Source organism: Maylandia zebra, linkage group LG12 (assembly GCF_041146795.1).
Source record: "Maylandia zebra isolate NMK-2024a linkage group LG12, Mzebra_GT3a, whole genome shotgun sequence".
Lineage (NCBI taxonomy): Eukaryota > Metazoa > Chordata > Actinopteri > Cichliformes > Cichlidae > Maylandia > Maylandia zebra.
The window spans coordinates 11,835,386-11,856,444 of record NC_135178.1 but is presented as its reverse complement, the minus strand read 5'-3'; the positions used below and the strand labels follow the sequence as shown (position 1 = coordinate 11,856,444).

The 21,059-nt window shown below is 42.4% G+C and overlaps 1 protein-coding gene across 1 annotated transcript in view; it reads left to right on the top strand.

Moving 5' to 3' along the window:
* The window catches only part of cacna1ba (calcium channel, voltage-dependent, N type, alpha 1B subunit, a), a 315,954-nt gene that overhangs the window by 40,595 nt on the left and 254,300 nt on the right, over positions 1-21,059 (top strand). The window contains exons 5-7 of the mRNA XM_076890695.1: positions 17,370-17,461; positions 18,407-18,559; positions 19,418-19,605. Of these exons, the coding sequence (XP_076746810.1) occupies positions 17,370-17,461; positions 18,407-18,559; positions 19,418-19,605 (433 nt within the window). The remainder of the gene's footprint in view (positions 1-17,369; positions 17,462-18,406; positions 18,560-19,417; positions 19,606-21,059) is intronic.

Genomic DNA, 21,059 nt, shown 5'->3' with positions numbered 1-21,059 from the left:
ATCAGGCCACTACGAATGTACTATAGAGAAATACATTGATCTACAGGCGTCTTTGTACAGGTGCGTCGCTGAGGTGCAGGGGAGGCATTCCTCCTCTGTCCCCTCCTGGCCACCTGTGCCTCAATTTTATTCAATAACCTGGACATTCACATTACTTAGACTCTCATTACACATACATATAGGGCCTTGGGGGTGGTCATGCTAAACGACGTCCAGAGGATAGTCTGTATATTAAACCTTACCTCTGGTGCCGGTGCCCACCTCTCAATTTTAAATACATGTACACATCGAGGGTTCTCAAGGGTGCCGTGCTGACACCAGCTGCTTTCTGGCAGATCGTACTATGCCCTTCCCATATTTTAAATGCGCTTAGAACAGCACACAGCAACACCACATATGAGCAGGCAGAAGGAGTATGGGGGTCTTCACACCCCCATTTTCTCTTTGTCATCTGAGGGATGGGACTGGGAGGAGGAATTGGCCGTCTGGTCGGGGTCTGGGATGCTTGTCTCCTATGCAGAGGAAAAAGGGAAACATCCCCTGGGTCAGGGGGCGGATTTCACCGCTGGCAGTAAAAAAATAAAAATAAAAAAATCCAAACTTTATAATGTAGCCTCACTCAGTTCACTTCAGACTCAGGAAGTAAAGTGATGGTGTCCACCAGTAAGAGAAATGATTTCCAGATTTTGTTAAATTTCCTAATAGAACCTTTTAGAGAGAATCTAAGTTTTTCCAACTTTAAGTTAAAGAGTACATCTCTCACCCAATGATCATGATTTGGGGGATGGGGAAGCTTCCACTTCAACAGAATAAGCCTCCGAGCTAGTAAAGTGGTAAAGGCTAGGGCCTGTTTGAGGGGGCCAGATAAGTTCAAGTAGGGAGAAATGCCAAAAATTGCAGAGAGTGGGTTAGGAGGGACAGTCTGGCCATATGCTTGGCTAAGTGTGTCGAATATATCCCTCCAAAATGCACTCAGTTTCGAACAAGACCAAACATGTGGACATGGTTGGCAGGTGTTGGTCCAGATCTGTTACAGGCATCACTAATGGTTGGATAGATTTTAGATAATTTTGTGTTTGTATAATGTACTTTAAAGACCACCTTGCACTGAATCAAAGCATGACGGGCACATACTGAGGATGAGTGAATCAATTTCAAAGCAGAATCCCACTGCTGTTCTGGCAGGGTTGTCTGTAGCTCTTCCTCCCATCTCAGCTTAGTATAAGAAATGGATTTGGGAACCAAAGTATCTAGTATTTTATACAAGGCTGATATCAGTCTGTTTTGATGAGGGTTCGTCTGCAGGATGATATCCAGATTTGTTTCTGGAGGCCGATTGGGAAAGTGAGGGAACTTTGTTTTTACAAAATCTCTAGCCTGAAGATAACAAAAAAATTGGAATTAGGCAGGTCGTATTTAGACGATAGGTCAGCAAAAGATAGAAAAGTGTCCTGACTGTACAAGTCCTTAACAATCCTAAGTCCTTTATCTTTCCAACTTCTAAAGGCTGCATCAATGTTTGAAGGTACAAAATTGCAATTTTTTAGTATAGGTGTTAGCAAAGACGGTCCAAGTAGCCCAAAGTATTTTCTAAACTGTTGCCAAATAGTTACCGTTTCCTTAGCTATTGGATTCTCCCCAACAAGGGTTGGAGAGAAAGGGAGTGGTGAGCTGAGTATTGATGATAATGAGTAACAGCTAAATGCAGTTTCCATTTGTACCCAGGCTGGTACAGGGGGGTCGTTGTGAACCCAATGTAAGAGTTTGCATGTTAGCTGCCCAATAGTAGTGTCTAAAATTGGGCAGACCAAGACCACCGTCAGTTTTAGAGGACTGAAGAATAGGCTTGCAAACTCTAGCTTGTTTCCCTCCCCATATGAAATGTGACAGAATCTTTTCTAACTTGTCGAAGAATGCTTTAGCAAGAAGAATTGGGACATGTTGAAAAAGATACAAGAATTTGGGGAGGACACTCATCTTTATCAGGTTAACTCTCCCTGCAACTGACAATGGTAGTGAAGTCCAACGGTCACAATCTTTCCCAACGTTGTCTAGTATAGGGATAGAAAATTCTCCCTCATCATTTTACGTATAGAAGAGGAATATCCCCAAATATTCAGATATCTAAATCCGGTTTCTATCCACTTAAAGGGCACTACTGAGTGGGGAAGAGCTCTGGCGAGGGAGTTGAGGGGTTGCAACTGCTTTTTTGATAATTGAGCTTATATCCTGACAATGTACCATATTGGTCCAGTATGTTAAAAAGCACCGGGAATGAGTTTAAAGGGTCAGAAATGTACATGAGCAAGTTGTCTGCATAAAGGGAGAGTTTGTGAGTCACACCAAACCTTGTAAAGCCTTTAAATCTATCCTCTGAACGCAGCCATATTGCAAGAGGCTCGATAGCAATGGCGAATAAGAGGGGTGAGAGAGGGCACCCTTGCCTAGTGCCCCTCTCAAGTGGAAAAGGCGAAGACAAGTTGTTGTTAGTACGAATACAGGTAGATGGGGAAGAATGTAGTAGCTTAACCCTGAGAATAAAGTCAACCCCCAAGCCAAACTTATCCATCACTTCAAAGAGGAAGCTCCACTCGACGTGGTCGAAGGCTTTCTCCGCGTCAAGAGATACCACAACCTCTGGAATTGAATTGCACGATGTATGGATAATATTCAAGAGGCGTCTTGAATTGTCATATGAGTGCCTGCCGGCCATGAACCCCGTCTGATCAGAGGAGATAATTTGTGGCAGAACACGTTGTTGCCTAAGTGCGAGAATTTTAGAAAGTATTCTAAAATCAATATTTAAAAGAGAAATTGGTCTGTAACTGCTGCACAATAGGGGATCCTTGTCTTTTTTTCAAGATTAAACAAATAGTTGCTTCGGACAAAGTCTTGGGTAATTGACATTTTGAAAAGGCTTCATTATACATATCTTTCAGCAATGGTACCATAAGGTCAGAATTGACTTTATAGTATTCTGCAGAGTAACCATCAGGGCTTGGCGATTTACCTGTGTTTAAGGATTTAATGGCTTCTTGTACCTCTACTACGGTAATTGGTCCCCCTAATCCCTTTGTCAGATCTCTATCTATTCTTGGAAAATGTATATTTTGGAGGGTTTCTTCTGATAGAGGGGGAGAGCTTGAAGTGTACAGATTGGAATAGAAATGAACAAATACTTCATTAATTCCCTCTGGGTCCGATATTATGTCGCCAGCAGCAGACCAGACCTTCGGAATTAGTTTGGAGGTTGCTTCGGCATGGGCTTGATAGGCCAGAAGTTTCCCTGCCTTGTCACCGGATTCAAAAAAGTGTTGCTTTGTCTTAATTAATTGAACCATAGCTGTTGCGTTGGTGGTTAAATTGAGACTGGCTTGAACTTTCACACATTCTGTATAGAGGTTAGGATTTGGGTTTGATGCATATCTGCCATCTAGATCTTTGATCTTATTCAATAAACTGGCCGTGTAAGATAACTCTTTCTTCTTTAAATTTGACACAAAGCCTATAAGCTGGCCTCTCGTGTAGGCTTTCGACGTTTCCCATAAAAAATAAAAAAAAAAGGAAAATGCATTAGTAGTAAGATTTGCATGTCGCCATGGATCCACAATCCCCAGCTGAGTTTTGAAAAATTCTAGGGTTTTAGCAGATTTATTCAAGGAACAGGCCTTAGTTGACGATCTATCCAGCAGAGTGTCCTGAACCAAGTTAAAGTCACCTCTTCACATAATAAGATGATAGTTTTCCAAATTTGGAAGTGAAGAGAAAAGTTTAGCTATAAAAGAATCATCGTCCCAATTCGGCCCGTACATGCTAGCCAGTATCACAAGTGAGCCCTGCAAGTTTCCTGACACAAATGTGAAACGGCCATCTGGATCAGCAATAACTTTATGTTGCTCAAACAGAATATTATTACGAATAAGTATGGCTGTCCCTCTAGCCTTGGCGTTAAATTTGGAATTATATATATTGCCAATCCAGTTTCTCTTGAGTCGCCTCACTTCACTTCTTTGTTGCAGAGATGTGTCTCTTGAAAAAAAAAACACATCTCCTTTAAGCTGCTGTAAATGCGCCATAACTTTGTTAATTTTGGTTGCATTCTCCACACCTCTCACATTCCAGGAGACAATTCTAAGACCATTGATTGTGTTCAACATACCTTACTGTATTCAGGCAGGTTTTTGATTTGGCAAGTTGACAGTGGCCAGGGGAAGACTGGTGTCTGTACTTGAGGTAATAGACTGTGAACAGGAAAGGGAAAAAACAAAATAAAACCCCAGAACAAAAATAAAACATACATACATACACGAACGACATAAATTGGTCCTGGAAACCCCTGAAAACAAAACTTGCAAGTGTCCATTTCACAGCAGGGTATAAACATTCCCCTGCGAAGACTTCACCATCACAACTCTATCAAATTGCTGTGGCGGCTAAGGTCTCACTATGAAAATATACCTTGTCAATATTCTGCTAGAAAAATTGAGCAACTAGGATGTATCTTACTATACAAAAACGCACAGAAGAAAAACACAAAAAAGGGCAGGCAGAGATATTGTTGTCCTCCATTTATACATGGCAGGAATCAAACTGTAGGAGAGGTAATAGGGGCGATCGTGGCTCAAGAGTTGGGAATTCGCCTTGTAATCGGAAGGTTGCCGGTTCGAGCCCCAGCTTGGACAGTCTTGGTCCACTGCCCACTGGTGGTGGCGCCAGTGTCCGGCAGCCTCACCTCTGTCAGTGCGCCCCAGGGTGGCTGTGGCTACAATGTAGCTTGCCATCACCAGTGTGTGAATGTGTGTGTGAATGGGTGGATGACTGGTTGTGTAAAGCGCTTTGGGGTCCTTAGGGACTAGTAAAGCGCTATACAAATACAAATAAAACAATTTACCATTATCATTTAATAATAATAAAAGAATATGTGTTTGTATAAATTAAAACAGTATATACATATATGTGTACGTAGCAAACTAGTGAGCATGCCAACAGTGGCATTAAAACAATAGTATAAACAGGGGTATTGTAAAGGAAATCGAGAGAAAAACAGTGAAAAACAATGATGTTAGATTTACTCATACCATGCTGTCTTCTAGATATCAAACTAAAATGTCATGAGCCCTTCTACAGAAGTGGCAGGATCCAACTATGACCATGTTTTCAGATTAGGTCTCCAGAATGTTAGAACTCAGGGTTCAGTGTGAGGCGATGTAGCTCCGGGCGTCGCCTGGCAACGCCAGTCACTTCCTTTTCCCTTCGTCAGTCATAATGAACAGTTTGGCCGGGTAGTGAAGCTGAGGCTGGAGCCCAAGGTCGTACAACTTCTTCATGACTCCGCGGTAAGCGGACTGTTGTTCCAGCACCTCAGGGCAGTAGTCCTCGACAATATGGATGGGGGTGTCCTTATATTTCAATTTACCCCATATTTCCCGAGCTTTGCACACAACGAGCTCACGGGTCTGGGAGCTATGGAAACAAACAACAACCGCTCGGGACTTTGCGTTGGGGCCTGGTCTTGCTACCAGCGCTCGGTGGGCTCGATCCAACTCCGGGGCCGTTTTCAAAATGTCCACTCCAAATATGTCCACAAGCATCTGAGAATAGAACACCGTTGGTCTGAGCCACTCAATATTTTCAGCGACCCCAAGAGGCGAATGTTGCGGCGGCTTCTGCTTTCAACGTTTCAACTTAGCCACCACGTCCTGGAGCTCCGCATTTGTAGCTGTGGCCGTAGTTTCCAAAGCCGTAATCCGTTGGTCACGGCTGTTGAGAATCACTCACTTTGTAGTGGGTAGTGAGAAAATTATTAAGTAGTTCTGATAAAAGTAGGAGCCCTGCGGAGAGAGACTATTCCGACATGCCATCAACCGGAAGTCGTATTCTAAATTGTTGACTCATTAAAGTAGCCACTTCCGGCAGATACAACAACTAAATACAGCTTTCTACAATAGAAATCAAATATTCTTTAGAACTGTTGCAGAAGTTCCCATAAATGTGTGGCACTTGTAGGTTGCTTTGCTTTCAGTCTTCTGTCCAGTTCAACTCAAACCAGCTCGATGAGGTATAAGTCTGAAGACTGTGCTGGCCACTCCATGTTAGTTTTGGGTCACTATCTTTCTGTAGGTTAAACCCCTGACCAACCAGGCACATGCCAGAAGGTATTGCACGCTGCTGCAGAATGCTGTGGTAGCTGTTTTGGTTCAGGGTGCCTCTCACTCTGTGCAAGTCACCGACCCTGGATCCAGCAAAACAGCCCCAGACCATCACACTTCCTCCTCCATGTTTGACAGTTGATACCACACACTGGGGAATCATCCTTTCACCTACTTGATGGAGAACAAAGATCCTGCATGATAACCCAGAGAAGATTTCAAATTTTGATTCACCAGTCCAAAATACCTTCTTCCAGTCTTCAGTAGGCCAGTAGCAATGTTTCATGGCCCAGGCAAACCTCTGTGTCTTATTTTGACATCTTAGCAGTGGCTTTCTTGCTGCATCTCGCCCTGTCAAACCTGCAGCTCGAAGTATTCCCTTCCCAGTTGAAACTGAAACTCACTTACTACACCCACTTTCAAGCTGTGCTTGAAGCTGTTGTCCTGTGAGCCACCTATCAAGCAAGCTGTTAACTCTCAGAAACTTGTCCTCTGATTCAGTTGTGGCTTTGGGAAAAACTTTTCCTCCTTCTCTGGTGTGTTCCTCACCTGAGTGCGTGCTACTGTGCACAACCCGCGGGACTTCCACCCTCAAGAGACGAAAAAGGGGAACGAGTGCCGGCGTCCAGGTGAAACGGAGAAGGTACCGGAGGCTAGCTACTTGGCTGTGGGGTGACTCAGAATCAGAATCAGAATCGTGTTTATTGGCCAAGTATATGTGCAGACACATACAAGGAATTTGGTTCCGGTAGATGGTGGTGGCTCTCAAGCACAGCAATGTAAATCACACACACACACACACACACACACACACACACACACACACACACACACACACACACACACACACACACACATATATGTGTCTATATATACACATTACACATACATACACATACATACACAAAGCTGTGTAAACTAACTATAAATAACTAATCTAAACTTATATACATAAAATACAGAAATGAAATGAGGTGGAATGAATACTACAGAACATAGAACAATACTACACTCTCGGTGCCTGCGACCAGTTCCTCTCCTGTTGTTTGCTGGGGATGTTACGCCGTCGTCTGGGACCTGAGCCCCATGGCTCGAAAGCAGTTTGCTCGCTCTGTGGCCATCATCCATTCTCCGTTTTGCTGATGACAGCTATGTCTGCTCATCAATCAAGGTTTTTCCCAGCTCTGGAGTTGCCAGATCCACATGTGTGCACAGGTGTTTAATTCAAGTGCCGCTGTGGTCAGCTGTAGATTTCGCAAATAAACAGTCATCAGTTCGGTTTGCCCTGCTTAACTTGGACTTGCTGCTGTTTATCAGGACAGAGTCACATGCAGACTGATGACCTCTGGTGGTGGTCAGAGGGTCCGGTGGCGCCTGTGTCCGGCAGCCTCGCCTCTGTCAGTGCGCCCCAGGGCAGCTGTGGCTACAATGTAGCTTGCTATCGCCAGTGTATGAATGTGTGTGTGAATGGGTGAATGACTGAATGTAGTGTGAAGCGCTTTGGGGTCCTATGGACTAGAAAAGCGCTATACAAATGCAGGCCATTTACCATTTACCATTTTACCTCGGACGCCTTTTCTTCATTTGAGTCACAGATGATGAAGGTCGGTTCTCTGAAAACATGTTATTGTATTTTAATCTATCGACCGCCTGGACCTGCCGGGGTCTTTCTAACTGATTTAACGACCTTCTGACATCGATCATTAAACTGGAGAAGGTTGTAATATTGGGAGACTTCAACCTTCATATTGATGATGCATCCTGTAACACTGCTGCTGAGCTCATCGCTATCACTCAGTCTTTTAACTTTAAGCAGCATGTTTCTGGCCCCACACATACAAAGGGCCACACACTGGATCTTGTTTTCTCCCTGTGTTTAAATATACATGATGCATGTGTGGAGGATGTCCATATGAGTGGCCATAGTTGCATATTCTTTAATTTGTCATTTTACGTGGATCCTTCACCTCCTAAACTGATGATCCACAGGTGGATTATGAACCAGGATGCTGCTAGAAGGTTCTCTGCCATGTTTGACCCTCGCTGGCTCAAGATGACGTGGATTCACTTATTTTGTCTTTTAACAATCAATGTCAATCTATTTAAGATACAATGGCACCTCTGAAACAAAATGTTGTCCATTCCTCAAATTTCTTTCCCTGGAGAAATGAAAATATTCAAAATTTTAGGAGATATTGTCGCAAATTAGAACGTTAATGGAAGGCTTCCAAGCTTGAGGTACATAGGGTACATCTCAAGGAATCAATTTTCTCACTTAACGACATGATAAAAAAATGCCAGAACTGAATATTTTGCTGATTTAATAGCTTCAAAAAAGAACAATCCCAGAGTATTGTTTGATACAATTAAGAACATTGTCTCTCCTGATATTCCTCATGTACCAGTCTATACAAAATCTGATTGTAATGACTTTTTTAATTACTTTGTTAATACGGTCGCTGCCGTCAGTTTAAATATTTCTCCATCATCCTCTCAGTATCACATTGACACCTTGCTTACCTCTGATACCTGGTCCTCTTTTACTCCTGTTACCTTACAGGACATCAGTGCTGTGCCTGGTCAGACTTCAAGCCACCTTGATATGCTTTCTCCATCATTTTTCATTAGTGTGTTTGACTCTATTGGCCTCTATATTCTGGAAATAATTAATACTTCTCTTTATACTGGCTCAATTTCCAGCTATTTTAAACAAGCTATTGTTGAACCAATATTAAAGAAACCAAATTTGGACCCATCTCTTCCAAGCAGCTACAGGCCAATATCAAAATTACCATTGGTGCCAAAGATCGTGGAAAAAACAGTTGCAGAACAACTTAACAACTTTTTGGAGAAGAACAATGTTCTGGACATTTTCCAGTCTGGTTTCCGCAAATTACATTCCACTGAAACTGCTTTACTTAAAGTGTCTAGTGACATTCTGATGGCAGCAGACTCTGGAGAGTACACTGTTCTGGTTATGTTGGATCCCACCTCTACTTTTGATACTGTCGATCACAGTATCATGATAAACAGGCTGAAGGACTTGTTGGGATTACTGGTGTTGTTTTAAAGTGGTTTATGTCGTATCTATCTGAGAGATCTTTATAATCTGTATGAATCATGTGTTGTCTGAAACATCAGTTCTGCCTTCTGGGATACCTCAAGGATACCGATTCTCTTTTTGTTGTATATACTCCCTCTAGGCCAAATTATCAGACGTTACAATAATATTTCTTATCATCTCTATGCTGATGACATTCAGTTATACTGTTCTTTCAAAACTTCTGAGTTTTATAAATTTTCCTGTTTAAATAATTGTCTGTCAGAAATCAAACAATGGTTAAAGGACCATTTCCTCCAGTTAAATGCAGATAAAACAGAAACCTTGACTACTGCACCTGAACACATGCTTTCAGCTTTTTAGACCCTTCATTTCAGTTGAGTCTCAGAAACCTAGGTGTTATATTTGACAGTTCAATTTCTCTTGAGAAACACTCTAAACAACTTGTCTGGAACTGTTTTTATCATCTAAGAAACATTTCTAAACTCAGACTACTGGTGTCAAAGCCAGAATTTGAGATGATTATTCATGCTTTTATCTCTTCTCGTTTGGATTATTGCAATGGTCTTTTTACTTGTCTCAACAAATCTGCTCTGGATAGCCTTCGAACTGTACAGAATGCCGCGGCAAGACTTTTAACTGGCACAAACAAGAGGTCACACATTACTCCAGTTTTGGCTTCCCTTCATTGACTGCCAGTAAATTTTAGGGTTCACTTTAAAATTTTAGTTGTAACTTTTAAAGCTCTGCACGGTGAAGCTCCCCAGTATATCTTTGACCTGGGGCCCGTTCTTCGTACCTCGCTAAGTAAGTTAGCTGGATTAGATTGTTGACGATTTCGCGTGATCTTGGATCGTTCGGTTCCCCGAAGCTCATCCGGGACTTGCTGCCATAGCAACAGAGCCGTAAGCGTAAACCTGCTCGGGAGCAGGTTTACTTTATGTAAACAGGATTAGATCGCGGCCACTCAGGTATGTCCGCTTCATTTATACGAAAGCAACAGCGATATTCCACCACTGTTTCACCATAAATAAATAACATCAATGTAAATAAAGATAATGCAGTACCTGATCCATTTATTGATTTCACACAGATACATACAGGTCATTTCCTAAAAAAGGGAAATGTACTATTAACATTCTATTACATGTATGTGATTATTACAGATGTAATTCATATTTCAGAGTAGTAATTGCAAATTACTTTGTGTAATCAAGATGAGAGACCACGGCTATAAAAGCGAAGGTGGATTTGGGAAGCCTGTCGCAGCCATGTCCTGTCCGTATACGCGAGCAACCCATTGCGGAAGGTGCAAGATTGATAAGGAGAGTCCTCAGAATCCAGCGTATATTGCGGGATAGACAGGATCCTTTAGCTCAGCGCGACAGTGTGCTCATAGAGAGATATCGATATTCCCGTGAGGGTATTATTCACTTAACCAACTTGTTGACGAGGGGGTGCAGGACCACCACCTGTCTTTTTTTTTGCTCTGCCCTTTTCTTGGTTGCTGTTATGAACAAACAAACAGATTATTTCAGGGTCTCTTTTCAAGAGACGAAAAGCAATATAAGTGATAAATATTACCATTCTGTAGACTATTCTTATATTTCACTTTTACTTGTTCCCATGTTCTAGTGGGTCCTGTTGTGGCTCTAATGTGTAAGGGGATATAATATCCATTCATCCATCCATTCGCTTCCGCTTATCCTTTTTCAGGGTCGCGGGGGGCGCTGGAGCCTATCCCAGCTGTCATAGGCCAACACACAGGGACAAACAACCATTCACACTCACATTCACTCGCACATTCACACCTAATGGCAATTTGGATTTTCCGATTAACCTATCCCCACAAGCTGCATGTCTTTGGACGGTGGGAGGAAGCCGGAGTACCCGGAGGGAACCCACGCAAACACGGGGAGAACATGCAAACTCCACACAGAAAGACCCCGGCCTGTTGTTGGAATTGAACTCAGGACCTTCTTGCTGTGCGGCATGGGATATAATATAACATAATATAATGTAATATAATATTGGATAATATAGTGTAATATAATAAATCTACCCTACCGCCTACTGGTGTTGGCCAGAGGGGCTGATGGCGCGATATGGCAGCCTGGCTTCTGTCAGTCTGCCCCAGGGCAGCTGTGGCTACACCTGTAGCTGCCTCCACCAGTGTGTGAATGTGAGAGTGACTGAATAGTGGCATTGTAAAGCGCTTTGGGTGCCTTGAAAAGCGCTATATTAATCCACTCCATTATTATTGTTATTATTAAATCACTTACGAGTTTAATTTGTCAGCAACTTTCTGCCAGCCCTCTCTCCTTGCTTTTGCAGCCTTTGCAGTGTTCCCTTGCGTTTTAATTAAACTCTGAAACTCCTGAAATCCCTCACTCAAGAGTTCTTGCTCTGCTGCCGAAAAATACCGAGCGCTCTCCTTCGACATTTTCGCCGACCAATCAGAGGGTTGCCGATCAATGTTTCTACTATCGATGCGTAGCCCCTTTTACGACACCCAGTGATCTCACATTACTTCATCCAGCTGTACTAATCATCAACAGCAGGTGTGTTCGGAGAACCGGATTAGCGAGCTCACGGTTAGCGCGATGATTTGGTCTTGGATGTGTCATTTGATCTTGGATGTAGTAAGCGACGTACGAAGAACGGGCCCCTGTTGAGAACCTCATGCTTCATCGCTTAGGTCGCCAGGTCAGAGGTTACTGGTGGTCCCATGTACTAGGTTTAAAACACGTGGGGATCAGGCTTATCAGGCACTGGCACCAAGGCTGTGGAACTCCCTGCTGTTGTCTTTACGCTGTCTTGACTCTACTGACTCCTTTAAAAAGCAGCTGAAGACATTTTTATACAAACAAGCTTTTAATGAATTTTTTCACTGTTTTATATTATTTTAGTTGTACTTCTGATTTTATTGTGAAGCACTTTGTGATTTTTATCTGTGAAATGTGCTATATAAATAAATGTTACTTACTTGCATTGTTAATTGCCCTTTCCTTGCCATTTTTGTAGCAACACACTACTCTGTACAATGCTTGTAAACTTGTACAATACTGTTCAACTGATGCTCACAAGGGTGTGTAAGTAATCCAGTAATCTAGAAAAGTTGGAACACCTGTAGGAATTACAGGGAGTGCAGAATTATTAGGCAAATGAGTATTTTGTCCACATCATCCTCTTCATGCATGTTGTCTTACTCCAAGCTGTATAGGCTCGAAAGCCTACTACCAATTAAGCATAATAGGTGATGTGCATCTCTGTAATGAGAAGGGGTGTGGTCTAATGACATCAACACCCTATATCAGGTGTGCATAATTATTAGGCAACGTCCTTTCCTTTGGCAAAATGGGTCAAAAGAAGGACTTGACAGGCTCAGAAAAGTCAAAAATAGTGAGATATCTTGCAAAGGGATGCAGCAGTCTCAAAATTGCAAAGCTTCTGAAGCGTGATCATCGAACAATCAAGCGTTTCATTCAAAATAGTCAACAGGGTCGCAAGAAGCGTGTGGAAAAACCAAGGCTCAAAATAACCGCCCATGAACTGATAAAAGTCAAGCGTGCAGCTGCCAAGATGCCACTTGCCACCAGTTTGGCCATATTTCAGAGCTGCAACATCACTGGAGTGCCCAAAAGCACAAGGTGTGCAATACTCAGAGACATGGCCAAGGTAAGAAAGGCTGAAAGACGACCACCACTGAACAAGACACACAAGCTGAAACGTCAAGACCGTGGCTGGATTGGTAAAGGGCAGAGAGCTCCAGCCCGACTCAGATGCCAGCAATGTGGAGGTGGAGTACTGGTTTGGGCTGGTATCATCAAAGATGAGCTTGTGGGGCCTTTTCGGCTTGAGGATGGAGTCAAGCTCAACTCCCAGTCCTACTGCCAGTTTCTGGAAGACACCTTCTTCAAGCAGTGTTACAGGAAGAAGTCTGCATCCTTCAAGAAAAACATGATTTTCACGCAGGACAATGCTCCATCACACGTGTCCAAGTACTCCACAGCGTGGCTGGCAAGAAAGGGTATAACAGAAGAAAAACTAATGACATGGCCACCTTGTTTACCTGATCTGAACCCCATTGAGAACCTTTGCTCCATCATCAAATGTGAGATTTACAAGGAGGGAAAACAGTACACCTCTCTGAACAGTGTCTGGGAGGCTGTGGTTGCTGCTGCACGCAATGTTTATGGTGAACAGATCAAAACACTGACAGAATCCATGGATGGCAGGCTTTTGAGTGTCCTTGCAAAGAAAAGTGGCTATATTGGTCGCTGATTTGTTTTTGTTTTGTTTTTGAATGTCAGAAACGTATATTTGTGAATGTGGAGATGTTATATTGGTTTCACTGGTAAAAATAAATAATTGAAATGGGTATTTATTTGTTTTTTGTTAAGTTGCTTAATAATTATGCACAGTAATAGTCACCTGCACACACAGATATCCCCCTAAAATAGTTAAAACTAAAAACAAACTTAAAAACTACTTCCAAAAACATTCAGCTTTGATATTAATGAGTTTTTTGGGTTCATTGAGAACATGGTTGTTGTTCAATAATAAAATTATTCCTCAAAAATACAACTTGCCTAATAATTCTGCACTCCCTGTATACTGCAACATGAGAATAGAGCAGCTGTGATAGAATACAGCATGAATCAATGGTACAGAAGTGGGGGAAGCAAGAAGAATGAGTTGAATAAAGTTTGACTTATCTGACTGCTTTGTTTCTGTTAATGTGCCTTATAATCCCGTGCACCTTATGGTCCAAAAAATACCTATTTGACTTATTATTAGGCACGCTGCAGTTTAATGTTAGTGGATATTATACATAGTTATGCTCAGGATATGTCAGCCCATTTCCATTGGAAATGCCTTTTGGTTAAACTTTCAGCAAGGAATTTGCATTTGCATTGTTATATTTTTATATAGCTTTAATGCACATAAAAACAGCTGCTTGTTTAAGTAAAAATAAATTGATGGGTTTTTTTGCGCTAGTAAAGTTATGGAGTTATATTTTATGTTTGTTAACCTATTATAATATATTATAATTCAATTATATCGTCAGTTATATTGTTATCGCAACTTTTCAAATATATATTGTGATAAATATTTTTGGCCATATTGCTCTGCTCTAATACCTGGGATAGGTTCCAATCCCCTCCACAACCCTAATAATAATAAGCCCATGATGGATGAATGCTTTAGTAAACAATTCTGCTAGTCTGTTGCAAATATTGTTATGGACTTGATTATTTTCATAGGCAGGTTTTTTTTTAAATTGCACATGAGCCAGTGGCTACCATCTTTGATCAGCGTACAAAAGTGTTTTTGTTAATTAAGACATTATGTCATAAGAAAAGTCTTATTAACATGTTTACCTGACACTTAAGTATTAATAGAGGAGACTGCTGTCTTACACATTTTTCATCTTCATTCAGAGCCCTCGTGTCCTATGGATGGAGGCATTGTGAGTCTTGATGTGAGCAGTTCTATTAGAATAAAAATGTCTCTTCATAGGATCAGTGACTCTAAACAATTTTTGATTGATTGATTGAATGAGAGTTCTGTAGCAGCTCAGCCACAAGTCACACTAAGCTTATAAGATGTTCTGCTGTGACCAATTGAAGTTTACTTTTAGAAGTGGTGTTTGTTGTTTGGGCTGCCCCTCCTCCCTGCTGTACTCCACTCTGCATACCAAAAATCCACCATTGCTATTCTACATGTCAAGGTTTCAGATTCATGCACACTCTGTAATGTCTTGAAGTTGATTTGAGTCCAGCTGGCAAACTGAAGTAACCGGACACAGTTTAAAAAGGGATACACTTGTGTATTTCAAGATCCCACAGTTCACACTGCATGTCTATCCATCCATCCATCCATCCATCCATCCATCCATCTTCTTCCGCTTTATCCAGGGTCGGGTCACAGGGGCAGCAGCCTAAGCAGAGAAGCCCAGACCTCCCTCTCCCCAGCCACCTCCTCCAGCTTATCCGGGGGGAACACCAAGGCGTTCCCAGGCCAGCCAAGAGATATAATCTCTCCAGCGTGTCCTGGGTCTGCCCTGGGGCCTCCTCCCGGTGAGACATGCCAGGAACACCTCACCCAGGAGGCATCCTTGTCAGATCCCCGAACCACCTCAGCTGGCTCCTTTCGATTTGTGGAGGAGCAGCGGCTCTACTCTGAACCCCTCCCGGATAGCTGAACTTCTCACCCTATCTCTAAGGGAGAGGCCAGCCACCCTTCGAAGGAAGCTCATTTCCGCCGCTTGTATCCGTGATATCGTTCTTTCGGTCACTACCCACAGCTCGCGGCCATAGGTGAGGGTAGGGACATAGATCAACCGGTAAATTGAGAGCTTTGCTTTTACACTCAGCTCCCTCTTCACCGCATACTGCAGCCGCAGCACCAATCCGTCTGTCGATCTCCGGCTCCCTTCTCCCATCACTCGCGAACAAGACCCCGACATACTTGAACTCCTCCACTTGGGGCAGGAACTCATCCCCGACCCGTAGTGGGCACTCCACCCTTTTCCGGCTGAGAACCATGGCCTCAGATTTGGAGGTGCTGATCCTCATTCCCGCTGCTTCACACTCAGCTGCGAACCGTTCCAGTGCGAGCTGGAGGCCATCACCCGATGAAGCCAACAGAACCACATCATCCGCAAAAAGCAGAGATGAGATTCTGAGGCCACCGAAGTGAAAGCCCTCTGCCACTTGGCTGCGCCTAGAAATCCTGTCCATAAAAATTATGAACAGAATCGGTGACAAAAAGCAGCCCTGGCGGAGCCCATCACCCACCGGGAATGAGTCCGACTTATTGCCGGCAATGCGAATCAAGCTCTTGCAATGGTTGTACAGGGATCGAATGGCCCGTAGCAATGGGCCAGACACCCCATACTCCCGCAGCACCTCCCACAGGACACCCCGAGGGACATGATCGAATGCCTTCTCCAAGTCCACAAAACACATGTAGACTGGTTGGGCAAACTCCCATGCACCCTCAAGTATCCTGGAGAGGATAAAGAGCTGGTCCAGTGTTCCGCGACCAGGACGAAAACCGGATTGTTCCTCCTGTATCTGAGGTTCTACTAGCGGACGAACTCTCCTTTCCAGCACCCTGGCATAGACTTTCCCAGGGAGGCTGAGGAGTGTGATCCCCCTGTAGTTGGAACACACCCTCCGGTCCCCCTTCTTAAAGCTGGGGACCACCACCCCGGTCTGCCAGTCCAGGGATACTTCCACTGATCTCCACGCAACATTGTAGAGGCGTGTCAACCAGGACAGCCCTACAACGTCCAGAGCCTTCAGGAACCCGGGGCGGACCTCATCCACACCAGGGGCTCTGCCACCAAGGAGTTGTTTAACTGCCTCAGTGACCTCGCCCCCCGGAAATTGGCATTCCCTGCACACCCTCACTACGCGTTTAGGTGCACCGGGTCTGTCAGGTGTCCTACCCCGCCACCTGATCCAATTCACCACCAGGTGGTGATCAGTTGACAGCTCAGCCCTTCTCTTTGTCCAGAACTTCTGGTCGCAGGTCTGGTGATACAATTACAAAATCGATCATCGGGCACCCTCCCCAGGCAGGGTAAACTGTTCCTTCCATGTTTTTCTCATAAGGGTCTTCTGAATTGCTCTTTGTCTGGTCCCTCACCCAGGACCAATTTGCTATGGGAGACCCTACCAGGGGGCAAAAGCCCCCAGACAACATAGCCCCTGGGATCCCTGGGACACGCAAACCCCTCCACCACGATAAGGTAGCAATTCACTGAAGTAACTGGACACAGTTTAATTCATCGTATTTCAAGATCCCACAGTTCACACTTCATGTCAGGTTAAAAGAAGTCTGTAGATGTCTGTGATCACACTGTATTGCGACATAAATCAGTACAAGGGTATGACACCTTTTCTAAAGCTTTGTGTGCCCCAGAAGCACAATACAAGCCATAATTGTGAATTGGAAGAAGGGAACATATGCACTTTTCATAAATTTCCAGTTAAATAACTAGACAACATGGGTTTTGGTCAGTGAGTTTAAAGAACATCCCACTGCTAAATTATACCAGCTTTTTTTGTGATGGTACCATACCAAAACAAGGCTATAAACTATACAGCTTAATGTTATTGTTGAATCCATGCTGTTATTGTGTGTAGGATCCTGGCCACTGTGGGGGCTGACTTTGATCTGAGAACATTGAGGGCGGTGAGAGTGCTGCGACCACTCAAACTTGTCTCCGGGATTCCAAGTAAGTCCACTTCACATTTTAATACATGTGCTGTCTGTGCTAATGGTCATGATGTGGTTAGCATGTTACAGCATTATAATAGGTTAACAAACAAACAACTACTATACTGCAAAAACATCTGTTCTGAAGATAAATTGCAAAATTTCACAGCTTTTTAATTTTAGTGGTGTATACCTTAAGCCAGTGTACTATACAGTGTATAGGAGTACTGTGCTACAGTGTATATGAGCATTTCTATACAGTATATTGAAGTACATCCATACAGTTTATAGGAGTGCACTTTTAGTGCCAAGAGCCGCACTCAAGAAAAACATCTGGCGTAAAAATAGGAGGGGGTCCACTTTCCCTCTTGGGGGAATACTCCCATAGGTTTTAAATCTGGGACTCTCCACCATTTGACCCTAGAACTTATGAATCTTCTCGGATGACAGGTGAAACGTCTTCCTTAGATTAACAAGTAAATATTTTTCCTTAGCACTACAGTTCCTCTGCATCTTTTGGACAGAGGCAAAATGACAAGGAGACTTGGTTGTAAAAGAAAAATTCAAAGGATATTGTAAATATCTAAGGAGCTTGGAAAGAAAAATGACTGGAGTTCTTTATGTTTCTCAAAGACTTTTCAATAGCAATCACGTGATCAACAGTGGGTCCACGACCCTCTTAAGGGACAACTTCCACTAGGGCTTGAATACCTGCGACTCTTCATCATTTGGTCTTAGAACTGAAGAAGCTTATCGGGTGAGAGGTGAAACGTCTTCAAGAAACTTAAAGAAGTCCAGTCACTTTTCTTTCCATGCTCCTTAGATTATCATGACTGAATGACTGAGAACATACACAGAATTACTGCAAATATATTTTGATAGCATTATGGTATGCTTGTATGTTACATTACATATGCAATCAATCATGGCTATGGCTAATCTTACTTCTCTTGCTTTGCCTCAGGTCTTCAGGTGGTTTTAAAGTCCATCATGAAAGCTATGGTACCACTGTTGCAGATTGGCCTGCTGCTCTTCTTTGCCATCCTCATGTTTGCCATCATCGGACTTGACTTCTACATGGGGAAATTTCATCGCACCTGTTTCCGGATTAACACAAGTGAGCAAATGTTATAGAACCTTAACCATTCCTATGTGTTTTTTAATGAAGATAAGGGGTTGAGTGACACATTTTGAATTCCCCCCATATAAACAAAAATATGATTGTAATAGAAATTATGCAGTGAAGCAAGCTCCAACAGGAGAACGAACAATTAATTGTAAAATATGTTCCCTGTGATGTGTGTGATATTCTTTTATATCATCAGTCAGACTTTCTCTTACATAAATTTAAAGAATAAAATCCAAATAATCACATTGTCCATCAGAATCTGTGAGCTGTCGGCTTTCAACCCCGACCGCATGTCTGTGTACGTGCTGCCGGGTGAGAAAGCCAACATCTCACTGATTCTGATGTGTTTGTCCGTGCTTTGTGTTTATGTCTTTTTGCGGAATCCGTTTACCTGCTCTCGTTTGCTGTTTTAGCTGTTTGGTGGTTGTTGAAATTGTTTTGTGAGGTTTAGCCTGAGATTCTGGCGTTTCTGGTAAAACACATTTATATTTAAAAATTGATTCAGGATTTTAATGAATCGATATTGCTTTATTAAAGCTAAAATCGATTTTAATCAATAAATTGATTATTGAAACCCACCCCCTATATTTAAACCTTTTGTTTTCTTCTCCCCAGCCTCACAATCTCCCTCATACCCAGCTGTGTGGTCCCCTGTGTGCCTCTTCGTTTAGAGTTATTCATGTCCCAGTATATTCTTTTCCTTGTGTCAGCAATAAAGCAGTTTTGGAGTTACTTTCCACGTCTTGGAGTCTGCATTTGGGTCCACATCCTGCATGCCACACAGCGCACTGTGACAATTTCTAAAAAAATACCTTAGTCTGTCAATGTGTGTCTTTGTGGTTACAGGTGAGCAGACTGCAGATTTCCCCTGTGGCTATGAAGCTCCAGCAAGGACCTGTGCCAACGGCACTGTCTGTAGGGAGTATTGGATTGGACCCAATTTTGGCATTACCAATTTTGACAACATCCTCTTCGCTGTTCTCACCGTTTTCCAGTGTATTACAATGGAGGGATGGGTGGATATCCTCTACAATGTGAGTCCAGTTGTGGGGACATAAAAAAAGATCTTTGGCCATATATTTTGTTGGTTTACCTCAGGGCAGCAGTATCATAATTTTATTGTGTTAAAAAACATATGTACATGTGTATACAATACAGGGTATTATATCAGCGTCAGAATAGGCATTCACTGATTACTAGACAGCACTAAAAAAAAAAGCCCACAATAAGTGTTACTTGAGAAAAAATGTTCCCATGCAATCTGGGGCTATAATTATATTTCACATAATTCTTACACGATAAAACACAGTGAGCTATGTTTTGTTTGGCAAACACTAAAAAAGCATCACATGCAGTATGATATATAGGTATAGAAATTGATAAGAATTTAGTGATTCCGATTCCATTATCGATATCATGTACTGACTGATTCCGTATCAATTTTCTTGTCGATTCTCATTGGGTTCTGATTGGCTCCACTTTGAGAGTCAGCAGTTTATTTAGAAGTAAAACATGAATATATCTAAAGTAATGTGACTTTGGTAGATCATGTTTTTCACAAAGGAATTTAAATGACAAAACCATCTTTATTAAAGAGATCGCTAAAATAAATCAGTCCTTTTTTATTCCAATCCATAAATGTCTGGGATGGCACAAAAAGATGATTAGATGTTACTGGAGAGAAATTAAATATCCAAATTAAAGTACTTTCCAAATTGGCGCCAAATCTTTATAAAATTTTGGACCACCAGGCACACCAATATTTAGCTGAAGAGGGGCAGTCAAAATTGAAATAGGTGAACTGTTGAAATATTGCAATCTAACTGGAAGAAAAATAGGAATCATTTTAAATAAATACAGAAACCTGGGCATTATAGTCATTTTTACTGTGTTTATCCATCCTGCAATAGCAATTTTGACCACCTATCTAGGTCATTTTTGGTTCCTCCTAAGTAGGGCAGGACAATATGCCCAAAAATATTTATCACGATATATATTTGATAATTTGCGATAATGATATAACTGACTATATAATTGACGCGAGACAATATACTTTACAACTCCACAACTTTATTAGTGCAAAAAAACTTCATCAATGTAATTTCACTTAAAGAAGCAGCTGTTTTTTATGTGCCTTAAAGCTATATAAAAATGTAACAGTGAAAATGCAAATTCCTTGCTGACAGTTTAACCAAAAGGCATCTCCAGTGGAAATGGGCTGACATATCCTGAGCATAACCATGTATAATATCAACAATACTTAAAAGAGGTTATACACACACAAAGCTGTAATATTATGTTGAAGCACAATACGTATTACTCCGCGAAGCTCCCAACTACGGTAGACGTAATGCTTTGACAATCCATCAAGCGGTGCGGCTTTGTAGCTTAGCAGGGTCGTACGAAAACATTTTTTGACAGATTTTTGAGTGCCGTGTACCAGATAAAATCGGTTCTGTAATAGCGCTAATAACAACGGCCAGCTTGC